At 39.3% G+C, this 13965-nt stretch overlaps 1 protein-coding gene across 2 annotated transcripts; it reads right to left on the reverse strand.

Moving 5' to 3' along the window:
• Window positions 1–134: 134 nt before the first annotated feature.
• On the reverse strand, window positions 135–11318 carry nlrx1 (NLR family member X1). 2 transcript variants are annotated; one of them, XM_044119394.1, is made up of 12 exons: window positions 11197–11318; window positions 10819–10880; window positions 9689–9786; window positions 9067–9457; window positions 7986–8217; window positions 6090–7254; window positions 5433–5616; window positions 3625–3720; window positions 3119–3205; window positions 2278–2529; window positions 1543–1750; window positions 135–996 (listed from the first exon to the last, which is right to left on the reverse strand). In XM_044119394.1, exons 2-12 carry the CDS (start codon window positions 10836–10838, stop codon window positions 859–861), a joined length of 2871 nt encoding a protein of 956 aa, XP_043975329.1. In that variant the 5' UTR covers window positions 10839–10880; window positions 11197–11318; the 3' UTR covers window positions 135–858. The 2 variants fall into 2 exon arrangements, with proteins under 2 accessions (XP_043975329.1, XP_043975330.1); XM_044119395.1 differs by having other exon boundaries at window positions 10293–11302.
• Between the last annotated feature and the right edge of the window lie 2647 nt (window positions 11319–13965).

Genomic DNA, 13965 nt, shown 5'->3' on the forward strand with positions numbered 1-13965 from the left:
ATCTGAATGTTTCATGTATGTACTTCATGATAGCATTTAACAAAATGTAATGTTTTCTGCTTGTTCCACAATGGATGGCTGTATTCTGTCTGTACTGCCTGCTGGTTGAAATTTGCAATACAAATAAACTTGAGTTGGTTAGATCACTTTATTTTTGTGACAAATTAACAATAAATGTGTCAAGACACTTCAAATATAAAACGTCAATTCAACCTGAGTATATAGACAGACAAAAGTCTATCACACACACATTCCAATTAGATCCCAGAAATCAAGCCAAGCAGTGAATTTCATTATTCAGTAATAACATTACACCCATTAAAGAACAGGTCTCATACTCCAGGCCTGGAGGGCTGCAGTCCTGCAACTTTTAGATGTGCCTCTGCTGCACGACCTGAATAGAATAATTAGGTCATTAGCAAGACTCTGGAGAACTGATCTATACCAGGAAGAGGTAATTCAGCCATTTCATTCCAGTGTTTTGTACCTGTGGCACATCTAAAACCTGCAGGACACCCCTGCATTAAAGCATCGATAGTTTAGAAATCATAGAATCGTTTCTCACACCCAGCCTGACGTTTTACTATTTAATTCTGAGCTTACCCTCAAAACTAAACAACCAGGCAATGAACTTTTTCTATATCACTGATTTTTTCACTTAAAAATGTTCATACAAATGTACAAAAAAATAAATCAAACACTTAATTTACATAAAACTATTCTTGCTATTTACAGCTCAATTATAAACAGTTCCTGAAGTTGAAGCATAAGCTGTTAGATGCTAAATAAATCCTGTGTATACTGTAAAACTGATGTTCATGTTGTGCAAAGAACTGCTCTTTTGAACCCTCTTCAGGTTTACTTGATCTTGGAAGAAGAGTCCTTCTCTAAACGTTGTAAAGTCGCCTGGACTTTTTTCTGCACTTTGCGAAAGTGAAGCCTCCTCCAGAAGCCCGTTTGCTTCTCACGTCCCCACTCCAGGTCCTGGAGGAAAACCTTTACAGGAGAGAGAGAGGAAAGGCATTTCAGAGTGAGAACAGCGCAAATAGTGACACTGATACCAGGTGGGTGTAGGATGACACCATCGCTCAGTGGAGAAACATCTTGATGCTCAGTCATTCACCCACACATGGTGGAAAGCTATGGGATTGTAGCCACAGCTATATGTATGGACTCAGTTCAGCTTTCTGAGTGATCAAAATTAAACTCCACCCTGCATGTTGGACCTCATCCCATCCACGTTATTTAAAAAGAGTTCCCTTTGATTGCTGCCCTGATTTTAGATGATAAGATTGATCATCCTAACAGCCACAATCCTTGTGTTTTATCTAAAACAGTGACTTCGTTCTGGACAGAACCTTCAACCCGCTGAAAGCTTTTAGCATTTTTTCGTTTAGAAAGTCAGAGTGTAGTTTCATAATAAAAATAATCACTAAGATGAACAACTACCTAGAAAAAGGTTTTCCTATGTTTCAGTGTCCTGGGATGAGGAGCTGGACGATGCGCTGCTCTGACCTTTGTGCAGTTTTATGGGCCGCGTACCTTCAGCTGCTGCTTGACCCGTATGCGGTCCCAGGATGAAGCATTCTCTTGTATCACTCTGAGTATGGGGTGCCAACCACCTGAGATGTCCGACCCTTCAGTGACAGACGTCAGGACTTTGACTTGTTGGTTGTTGCCTTGGTTACCGGTTGCACCCCGGTCATACAGCGCCTGCTTCCCCTCATCAGTGATAGGATTAAGATACAAGCTGCACAGACACAGACATATTCACAGACTGACATTCTTATAAGACACATAAATACATTTATGAATGTTGTGTGTGAGGTTTTTCTCAGGAGATCCAGATGTTTTTCAGCTAAACTGCATGAGGTCATGAGGTCAGAAGTTGATTATCTGGCATTTTCTGATACTAAAAGTAATTGTAATTGTAAGTTTGAGTTTTGCTAATCAGCACCATTTGAGAAAACTTAAGTCAATGAATAACTAATCATACCACAGCTCCGCTAGCATACAAAACCCCTTTAACTTGCTTTTCGAACCTTCTGAATGTATTTATTTACTTCCTGTTGTGTTTGTTTTTCTTTCTCAAGCTCATACATTTCTCACACACTCACTGTTCTTACAGCAAAGCATTGTGGAGGTTTTTTTTGTGTTGTTGTTGTTGTTTTGCATAAATGTTCACTAACTTTCAATGAAACAGTAGAGAAAAAGAAGGAAATCAAATCCAACCAGAACTACTTATAAAGACGATTAGTGCAGTGAGGAGACGCATACTGTAAGGTGTGGATGGTGGGATGCTCCCTGCAGGCGTCAACCAGAGCCACAGCTGTCTCGTCGCTGATAACATTATAAGCCACGTTGAGCTCCTGGAGCCCTGCGTGCTGCGGCAGTCTCTCAGCCAGCTCCAGAGCCCCGCTGTTGCCCAGCCCAGTGTGCATTAGGGACAGGTAGAGCAGAGACTGGTTCTGGGGCAGCGCCTCCAGCAGGATGCGAACTCCAGAGTCCAGCAGGGGGTTATCACAGAGCCTGGAAGGCAACACCAGACGCTGAGACAAGCTCATGAAATTAGAAACACTTACATTAATAGACTTAATTAGATAAAAATGCTAATTAATATACTTGAATGTATATTTACTTTGGCTTACCCTTTCTTTGCGGACAATATCTCAAAAGTTTTTGCACATTTTCAAAAGGAAAACCGACCTTAAAATATTCAATAGTACCGGCTGATCATTTCTCTCTCTTTTTTTTTTTTTTTGTTTAAAAATATTTGGCATTTTCTAAATTACATTGAATTGAAATATTTCATTTAGAACTGGTACCACCAGTACTAAACTGGCAGAGAACAGAAATGAGTTGAACAAAAATAAATAAACGACCCAAGAGCCTGTAACTTCCTGCCAGGTTCAGAACTAAAAAAAAAACAACCTTCAGTCAAGAAGTGATGAGTCTTCCATCATTCTCCACACTTTGAATGATGCTTTATGTCATTTTCATGAGAAAAATTGAAGTGAGAATTTCTAAAAGGTTTTCGATCAGCTTACTTTGCTTTAGGATTTGAATAACTCATAGCCGAACACCAACCCACGGCTGAACCCTGACATAAGAGTCTTACTGTAGGGAACTAATGCAGGTCTTGGGGTCCAGAAGCAGATCTTTTAGAAGGATGCAGGAATCAGGACCCAAGTTGTTGAACTGCAGGCTGAAATCAACAACAAGAATGACGTAAACAACTAATAACACACAGCACAAAACGACTGCAATTATACTGTAACTATGACTCTGATAAAAAGTCAGTACTTGTTAAAAAATCGATTGAACATTCATATTTTCAAACACTCATTTATTGTTACAATTTGAATGGGAGAAGCTGTTATTGTTATATTTGGGAGATTTTCTCACGCCCAAGTGAAGATGGACCCACAGCTCCACTATGACCCATTTCAGTAGACAAACAAACAAAAAAAAAGCAAACCTCTCTGCTCTGTTACAGATGGTCATTTATACATACATGCAATTCTAATATAAATTAAGTGTTTCTACTTGGTTTTAAAATGCCAAAACACACATATTGTTAAAGCATTGTGCCAAAGATAAACCTCCGTTGATATCTGGTCTTACTTGAGGCTGTGTGCATGCCTGAAGGCCGGCGCCAACATCTGCAGCATGTTATGATTCAGGAGGCAGGAGGACAGGTCCAGCTCCTTCAGGAGGTAACTGTGGAAAAGAAAAAAAAAAACAATAAAACAGCACACTTTTACAGCCACCAACAACAAACAAAGAGTCTAAAAAAATTCTTTACAAATTTAGTTTATAAGTTTTCACAAACAATGTACATGTCTTCATATGTATTTGTAACATACACTGTTCCAAATGATCATGCAAGTGATATTTTCTCAGATTTTCTTAAATGGTCAATGCAAATGAAGGTCAGTATAATTTTCAAGTCATGAACTATTACAGTGTAAATCAGATTTTACTGATCAAAGCTCCCCATGAAAACAGGATTTTTTAAAAATTAAAAAACTCAAATTGCACTGTTCCAAATTATTATGCACAGCAGATTTTCTAAACATTTTATGGATTTTAAAGAACTACAAACGGTCATTCTTTGAATGTGCAGCATCACATGTACTAAAATCAAAAGCTATTTCAATCAGAAACATCTTAACAGACTGAGTTCCATGTTAACAGAGAACCTTCTTTGATATCACAGCACAATTCTTGATCCATTGAACTTGTGAGTTTGTGGAAAGTTTCTGCTTGAATTTCTCTGCAGGATGTCAGAATATCTTCCCAGAGCTGTTTTGATATGAACTGCATTAGACCCTCAGATCTTCTGCTTGAGGAAACTCCAAAGGTTCTCAATAGGGTTGAGGTCAGAGGTCAGAGGAGGATGGTGACCACAGCATGAGTTTCTCCACTTTTATGCCCATAGCAGCCAATGACACAGTGGTATTCCTTGCAGCATTCACTGTCATGCATGAAGATGATTTTGCTACTGAAGGTACAGCTCTTCTTTTTGAACCATGAAAGAAAATGATCAGTCAGAAAGTCCATCTACTTTGCTGACGTCATTTTCACACCTTCAGGGACTCTGGAAGGGGCCAACCAGCTCTCTCCTCAAAAAATGATTCCACCACCTCCTTGCTGATGTCACAGCCGTGTTGGGATGTGGTGCTGTGCAACATCCAGGGTTGTACATCAGTCATCAGTGAACAAGTCTGTTTGAAAATTAATCTTCATGTATGGCTGGGCCCACTGCCACCGTTTCTGCTTGTGAGCTCTGGTTAGGGGCCCAATAGTAGGTTGATGCACCACAAGCCTCTGGAGGATCCTCCACCTTGAGGTTCTAGAGGCTCTAGCAGCTTCCAATAACTGTTTGCTGCTTTGTAAAGGCATTTCAACAGCTGCTCTCTTAATCCCATGAATTAGTCTAACAGAAACCTTCCTCATTCTGTCTTTATCTGTACAAACCATCTTTGTTCTGAATCAGCCACAAATCTCTTCACAGTACAATGTTAACGGTTTAGTCTTAGTTAAATATCTAATGTTTTTATACCTTGTCATACGGCACTACACTATCTGATGATTTTCATCAGCAGAGATTCTTTCTCTTTCCCATATTGATTGAAACCTGTGGCCTGCTTAATAATGTGGAACATCCTTCTTAAGTAGATTTCCTTTAATTGAGCTCTGAAATTAATTATAGTGATTCAAAGAGCCCTGACACACAATACCATCTATACATTTAATGGCACAACAAAAAAATTCATCTTTATGACACTTAAATCCAATTTGCATAATAATTTGGAACACAGTGTATAACTCAGACCTTAGCTGTTTTTGGCAGTTTTTCTAGAGAGGAAAAAGAGATTTTATTGGCCTAAACAACCTTCGTATTCAAATCGGTGAAAAATGAACTTTACCTTGAAGACGTGCATGAAAGGACAGAGCTCAGTATGAAGCATTTGAGCGAAGTCATCCGAATGTTGGTTAGACAAATGCTTTTGATTGAAGACAGCACCTCTACAGTCAGTCTGGGATTCTGAAACTCATACAGAAGGACTAGTAGATCCATCAGCTCCTCTGGTGGCTGGGGCTTACTTAGCTCTGGAATAAAGAAAAAAGTCTGTTTGTTAAATTATTTAGTAAAGGCAGAAGGATATCTTATTGCACATGTAATGCATTTTTTCAAAAATGATTACTTATTTCAAGTGTAAATCTTAAAATGGAGGAGGAATGTAAGAGTGAGATGTTGCCCCCTAGAGAAAAGAAATATGAAAGTACTGGTTCCAGGGATAGTTCATGGTAGGCCAAATTATTAACATAATACGTATAGGAGGGGCATTGATTTTGCTAAATACAATCAGAAAGTCACTCTGTTGGTAACGGGGGGGGGCGTGATTGTTAACGACAAACATGCAGACCTGACCTGGAGGGCCAGTCTGTCAGTCAAACCTCCCTCAGGGGAGAGCAGAAGAGGACAGTAGTAAATTTTTAGACTTTTGCAGAGGTTGGTCAGATCGAACAATAAGATCGGCTTCAAGTGTAGCAATGAGCAACTGGACAGAGTGTGTATTTACCTCTTACAAGGTGCTTCCTGAGGGCATGTGTTATCTGAACAACCGTGGTGCTTTGGATGTTGCAGTCTAGTTGCTGAAGAAGTACCCGATTACTATATTGTAACAGTCCTCCCATGAAGATGGGATAAAGCTCAAAAGATTGGCTGTCATCAAACTGTTGTGGCTGTGGGCCATGGACTCCCAAAAGGCTTTGCTCCACTTGATCCAGAACATCTTCGTTATGGCTGTCTTCTGTGCGGAACATTTCAACTGCCATAGTTCTGGCAATTTTGCCTTTGTTGTAGCTGGTAATTTTCTCATAAAGCTTTGGAAAAAGCTTAAGCAGGTTGAATATAGCAAAGAGCCTGAGTGGAATAAACTTGGACAGGATGTTCATGAGGGCACTGACATCCTCACTTGCCTGACCAATGGCTACAGACACCTGGCTGGTTAGCTTCTGCAAAGCAGATTTATTTTCCCCTAAAACTACATAGAGAGCTGCTAGGTACTCCTGCATGGCTGGGACAGCAAACACATACAGCTTCTCATCGTCTTCACCGAGTTTTTTTGAAGAATGGTTTCCACTCTTTACACAAGGAGCCAAGAAGAAGTCTAGCACATCAGTCTGGAACACGGCCAGCTGATGTAGCTCCTCGTCCGTCTTGGTCTTTCCACCAATCCACTGTTCCAGTTCTTTGTCTGAGAAAGATGTGCGCTTGTTCAACACACCATCAAACGCAAGTTTTCCGACTGTAAGGACAACATACCTCATTAAAGAACTTTGATACTCCTGAGAGGATGAACTTGTCCCAGTTCCTGTGCCCAGCACCTCACCCCCAAAGTTAAGCCGAAAAAAGCTAGTATATATACCAGTCAGAGTGCGAATGGGGGCCTGAGGAGTGGTAAAATGAAGGAAGTGTAAGGTAGCGCAAGTGAGCCAGCAGTAAGAGGGAAGAAGGCAAGCAGCAGCCAACTGGCTTTCACTCTGCAGGTTGAGGTAAAGGAGCTCTATCAGTGTCTGGGCCTCCTTGTTGTGTGCTGCTTCGTCACTCTGCAGCAGGCGGCTGGTGAAGTACGCACGCTGGCGATCTGGGTCATTGAAACCACAAATCTGTGCATAACGACTCACATACTTCTGAGGGATGCGTTCCACGGCAGACAGTCTGGTGGCCATTAAGATACTGGCCTAGGAGACAGAGCAAAGAAGTTTATTGCACCAACAAAAAAAAAAAGAGAGAGAAGAAAACAACTGGGCATTTCAAAATGTCACAAATGATGTTTTGTTGACAAGGAATATTTTAACAATTCAGTATCTGCTAACCCTTAATCTATTATATTTATAATTTGGTTTGGGCACAATGTCTTTCTCTGAAGAACAAAGTTTTACATTAAATAATATTGCTGACCACATAAACAAAATGGTTACACAGGTATGCTGGTCAGATTTGCTTTTTGAGGAGATCTCAAACTTTGAGCCTGTGAGCTTCATATAGTGGGATTGTATCAACTTTATGAAATGCTCAATTGATTCTGATATTTCTTCCAACTAGAAGTTTTTTTTCTTTACTGTGACAAATGCCTTAATGACAGGACATTGTGGAATCTGCTTGCTTTTCAATAAAAAAAGAAGAGGAAGAGTCTGTTACTGTGATAAAATGATTTTGGTGATTCTGACAGTCTATAAGGGGACTGTTAGATATTGATACAATTTTTAAAAACAGTATATAGCATCTAGTTTCAATGTACATTTAAACCTCACACAAGTCAAATTCTGTGTGGTAATACTCGACTTTAACTTTTGCTTTAAGAGGACAGAAAAGACAACTTATGGCCGGGTTCTGTACATAAACCTAAATCAGAAAGAAGGGAAACTGGAAACAAAAGTTTAGAAGACATTATTCACGAGCAACAGTTTACCTCAGGAAGAAGATATTTCCTCAAGAGGTTCACAATAATTACACCTGGTGGAAGAGGCTCATAGGGATCGCTGCAGAGCTCAGAGGACCCGATTCGGAAGTCAAGTTGCATCTTTTCCATCCCATTAAAGAGGAAAAGCACGTCCTTAGCTTGGTCTCTATCCCCACTGAGTAAAGGATGGTTTTTCAAATGAAGATACTTCCTGCCAACCAGATCTCTTAAAGAAACCGCCCTGTTTAAGAGATGATAACGATCATTATTAAACAGCAAGGTCTGATTGAAAGTTAAAAAAACAAACAAAACAAAAAACAAAAACACAGGTCTAGCAAAAGTAGGATTTCACCCAGAAAGCATGCTGGGGGAAATCGGGGTGGCGAGGCGGTCCACCAGCGAGGTTCATTGTGTTTTTGTATTAAAAAATGCTTATACAAAAACATTGATTTTGAAAAGCATTTTTATTGTTTATAAAAACAAAAACAAGCAATGCCTAGCCTGCTTTATAATACACTTGGGGAAACCTTGTAATGTATTAGTTTTGAAATGTTATTGCTAATCTAACACAGTTTTACCATAATGAAATTATTACTTCACATTCCTAGATCTAGCCTCCAATATTTACATGAATAATATTAGAATTTATTCAGATGGCAGTAAATTCAATTAAAATGTATTGTCATATGCACTAAAGTACCCCACCTGGTAAGCACAAGTTAAACATGCTTTTCTCATATGTGTTCGTTCTTTGCTTTGTAGGAACATGCTGTGCTCAATGCTGCAGACTTCTAATGACTCCCAGTTTATGTCGGGCCCAGTGGAACCAGGAAGTCCAAGTGTGTCTGTGGTGACTAGAACTTATAAGTCTGTTACTTCCAACCATATTTAGAACTGCAGAAACCTTTTTCATTACACATGACCTGCCTCAAGAAATAAGAAAATTACTTTAATTGCCTTCTATTAAAGCACTTAGCATTACCGTCTCCTGGATGAGTAAATGTTTACATTACCAAGGTGTGCATAGTCACATTTTAGTTTCACTGTCCATGTGACAGGTAAGACTGTAGAGAGCAAAGCGTTCACTCACTTTGTCAGCTGACTGAGGTCTTCACATGTGAAAGGAAGCAGCAACTTGAAGCGAGTCATTGTGTTTCCGGCGCACCAGTCCAGCACCAGCTTTCGAACTATTGTAGATTTCCCAGTTCCCACAGCACCATACAGCAACACATTGACTCCACGACCTTCACTCCAGGCAACGGTTGGGTCAAATAGCTGTTCCACAGTCAGTGAATGGCTGGAGGAGGTCTGGGTTTTGTATGGTGACTGGAGAAGTCCTGCCCTCTCCTCGTCCTTTCTTTCTATAATAAGTGGATCTACATGCATGGTCTCTGGGCTGAAGAGACCTCCAAACTGTTTCTCCTCTTTGGGAAGGTGGCTGAACCACAGAAAAAGTTTCCTCTTGTGGATCTCGACAGGGTCTATAATGAGAGGGGAAAAAAAAAAAAAAGAAGATGTCTGTGTAAAAAATTTTTGAAAACGTTATGCATGAGGGGGTGTTTGTTTGCTGCGTTGATTTGCCTCAGTATAGTTCTAGGTTTTGGAACTATACTGATGCTATGTCTTTGTCTTTAAATACTGCAGTGGAACAAAGGCAGCAGTTTGCTGTTATCTTTGTCTAAGAGTCTTCAGATTGAAACAGAGTCGAGTACCTTGATTAGAAGAGATGGTGCTGAAAGTCATGCAGTGACAACAAGACGCCTCCCTTCTCTTCTTCCACCTCCATGCAGCAGGAAGTTGAATTCGCTGTCTGGAATCCACAACATGTATCACTTGTTAATTCAGGTTAAACCCATGCAAAATGTTCTTGTTTTCAATTAAAGATCAAGTTGAACTTCAGATTTTGGGTTAAGGGTGACTGGTTTTCTTTATAACCGTAGGTCCTTTTCAATAAAAACATCCCAACCAAGAGATCAAAGCCAATGTCGACTTTTAAAATGAGGAATTTCCTGAAGCAAAAACCATCTCATTAAATTAAAGTGAGTAAAAACTACATGATATGCTTGAAAACAGATTTTTAAAGTACAGCAAGATAACACAGAACATATAATAATACTCTCTATCACATGTGTCAAACTCAAGGCCCAGGGGCCAAATTTGGCACTTGGGCCGATGTAACAGCGTTAGACGAGTCGCAGTGCGTTCACTTGAACCTTGTACTGACTTGTAAAATCACCTCAGACCTGTAAAATCAAGAAATGAAATGGAACCTGTCTGAAAACATATAGGAACAGGAGATCTTAAATGACAACATACCAAATATAGCATTGTGTATAGCATGTTATACACAATGCTATATTTCTATAGCATTGTGTCAACTGCTGAGCCTTCAAACATCTGGAAATTGTTCCCAAGGATGAACAGGACTTGTGCAGCTCCACATTTCTCTTCCTGATATTGTGGTTCATTTCTTATTCTTCAGGTTTGGCTCCAGTCAACTCCAATGTGGCAACTTATCAGAAGTTTCCAAAGCCAAGACATCATCGTCTGGGCTTTCCTTCATTGTTTAATGAGATAGTAATCATTATATATGCAATCTTCTGATTTTGAAGACAATAAATAAATCGCTCATATATGTTTTCAATCATCATTGTGGCTTTGGCAAATATGTAATATTGCCTTCTATTTAAGCATTTAGCATTACCATCTCCTGGAACAGTAAGCGTTTACACTACCGAGTTGTGCATAGTGTGCACACCGACCTAATTTTCTGTAGGTCACAATCTGGTTTCATTTGTACATATCTATGCCAGCTAAAAGTGCATCACTCTGTTTCACTAACCTGAGAAGAAAGCTCATCATTTTTGGTGTGTTATTGGTCAGAGATGGTTCTGTAAAAAAAACCTAAACAAAACAGGAATATTAGGTGCAAAACAAAACATAACATTGTATTGTCTCTTTTGAGGGATATGTGATCAGAATGTTTTTTGTTCTTCTTTTTTTTTTTTTTTTTTTAAAAAAGGTACATATACCAAAAACTGATATCTGTAGATATCAGTTTCAAGCACAACACAACCAGACAGAAACTAGAGCTCAGCTTGGTGGCACAACCCTAACGGCAAACAACTCAACCTTGCTAATTGGAAGTTCCTACAGAACTACTACAGTTCCTACAGGGTTTGCGTTTACAATTCAAACTCCTTGCCGAGATTTAACCTACCGCCTGAATCGGTGCTATACTGTATTTTATTACAGTCAGTCTTCTCTACGTTTGCCCAGCAGTTCCAGCTGTCAGCTGCCACCCACCGACCGACCGAACGAACGACCTGTGGAAGCTACTGCAGCTCTGGCAAAACAGGAAGAGGTTTTATAGTGGGGATTTTTTCTGCAAAACTTTATTAACAATAGAAGTGGCACATAGATTACAGTCAAAATAAAGTTTATATCTACAATGAAAATATATCTCAGAAGGACGTTAGGGAAATGTATTTGATTAAAGTCACTATATCTAAGAGAGTAATTTGAAAAAGAAAACATACTTGGATAGGCAATCAAATTAGAAATTATTAAACTGAATGACTTTGATATATTTCTTTAGATATTTTTATTACATTTTTACAACTGTATTCTTCAAATATAGTAATCTTGAACACTACAATTTTACATCAGAATCTTCATAAAACCATAAATCCTTTATTCCCCCAGATGGTAGGGTTTTAAAATGAAATGTCTTTTTTAAAATTTGTATATATTATATATACAACCAGTGATGGCATAGTTACTTTGAAAAAGTAACTTTAATCGGACTACTGATTACTCCTTGAAAAAGTAACTTAGTTATTTTACTGACTACTTGATTTGGAAAGTAACTAAGTTACACTAAAAGTAACTTTTTAGTTACTTTCAGCAGTTGTTAACAACAACGCTCCGCCTCCTGTGAAAATAACATTGATCTTTGCCAATACTTTTTTGTAAGCTATTTTATAATGGTAACATCAAAAATGTGTCTCCACTGATAAGGCTGAACTGAAGAGGAGATTGTAAAAAAAAAAAAAACAGTACAAAAAAATAAAAAACGAGTAATTTGTGTGGTCCACTGTTGTCTGGAAAACTCCAAGAAGGATTTTTAAGCCCCCCTCTCCCCCAGCCTCCAGGTTCTGCGTTACGGCCCTGCGTTTGGTGTCACAGCGCACAGAGCTCCTCCTGCAGCTCCACAGCTAAGATGGTTGCACAGATTTGTGACACTTATCTTAATATTAATAATTAGAATTGCGTTAACTTGCCATTATAATTATTGGCAACTACGGACACGTTCATTCGTGGCTGTTTTCACGTTTATTGCGCTGTTCATATTGGTCTCGATGTTTGCGGTTTTCTGGAGCGCAACGCGAAGCTCGATGTCATTCAGAGGTAACACATTAACTTGGCATTAACAAAGACACAGCGGGACGGATCATCAGGGAAATGATGGACAGAGAGAGACTGACTAAAACTACCTTAATGACGGACAAATTCTGGGATTTATTATGAGTCTTTGCTTATTTCCAAGCCCAAATGAGCAACTTCACGTTAAAAAATGAGCCCAAAAAGGCGCAACACGCCGCTCATTAAATCTGCAAGCGACTTTAAAAAAATGAAGCCCAAAGCCGCTTATAATAATCGGACTTGGCGACAGAAACTCAAAATAGTTCCAGTTTTTCCACCAACAAAATGCGCATCTCCCTCCATTGTTTACATTTCTGTTGCATAGAGACGTCGGTCACTCGACAAGACGCGTCGAGGAAATAACGATTAAATAACAAAAGAAGATAGTAACGCAGTAACGCAAAAATGATTTTGATAAGTAACTGTAGTCTGACTACTGGATTTGAAATAGCAACGCGTTAGATTACTCGTTACTGAAAAAAGTGGTCCGACGTCAGTAACGCGTTACAAATTAACGCGTTACTGACATCACTGTATACAACATATAAGAGATAGCAAAATTACTTGTGAAACACTGTATATGATTCAAAAGGGTCGAGCAATAGAACTTAATACACCAATATATGTCTGGAGAAACAACTTCTTAAATAAGCAAAATAAAATTAAAGAATAAATAAACAGGTAGCACTCTTGCCTTGCAGCAAGATTCCCTGGGTTTGATTCCCGGCCCGGGGTCTTTCTGCATGGAGTTTGCATGTTCTCCCTGTGCATGGTGGGTTCTCTCTGGGTTCTCCGGCTTCCTCCCACAGTCCAAAAACATGACTGTCAGGTTAATTGGTTTCTCTAAATTCTCCCTAGGTGAGTGTGTGTGTGAATGGTTGTTTGTCTTGTATGTCTTTGTGTTGCCCTGCGACAGACTGGCGACCTGTCCAGGGTGACCCCGCCTCTCGCCAAAAATGTTTGCTGGAGATAGGCACCAGCACCCCTCCTGACCCCACTAGGGACAAGGGTGTTAGAAAATGGATGGATGGACGAATGAATAAGTAAACAAAGTTTTTAATTATTCATTTATTTTTGACAATTACTATTTTATTTCATTTCCATCCAGCTTTTCTTTGAGTCTCAAAGTTCCACCACTGAAAAAATGAAAAATTCACAAAGAAGCCCTGAATTACTGGGGGTGAGTGTTTAGGGCACCCAAATGAGGTTATGGGGTCTACGGGTATGTTGGTATATGCTCACATTTATCAAGGCTAAGGTGTAAGCCTCACGCCTCTGAGAAAGACTTGATTGTTTGGGTAATTTAAGTTTTATTCCTCAAGTTTATTATTTTCATTTCAGATCATTGCTAAATGCTTACCTTTGTAGTTCTTCCAGGCACCAATTCAGTGTTTATATAGATGCTTTAGTGATAGTGCTGTTCCCTTTCAGGTGTTTATCTCTCCAGAGTTCATTCTGCAGAGGTACTGTTTAGTGATTTTCATTTGACTTAATGAAATCATGAAAAACGTTGAACTTGACTTGGACTTTCATAGCAATGATTTGTGACTTCATTTCCGCTTCA

This window comes from Gambusia affinis, linkage group LG06, assembly GCF_019740435.1.
Source record: "Gambusia affinis linkage group LG06, SWU_Gaff_1.0, whole genome shotgun sequence".
Classification (NCBI taxonomy): domain Eukaryota; kingdom Metazoa; phylum Chordata; class Actinopteri; order Cyprinodontiformes; family Poeciliidae; genus Gambusia; species Gambusia affinis.

What these genes read in the sequence shown, in the direction of transcription:
- nlrx1 (XM_044119394.1), bottom strand. Translation starts at nt 10,838, where the DNA reads ATGATGAGCTTTCTTCTCAG. An exon ending in ACCTGCATTAGTTCCCTACA is followed by an intron (nt 2,530 to 3,118) that starts GTAAGACTCTTA and finishes GTTGCCTTCCAG; the next exon opens with GCTCTGTGATAACCCCCTGC. An exon ending in GGGTCAAGCAGCAGCTGAAG is followed by an intron (nt 997 to 1,542) that starts GTACGCGGCCCA and finishes TCTCCTGTAAAG; the next exon opens with GTTTTCCTCCAGGACCTGGA.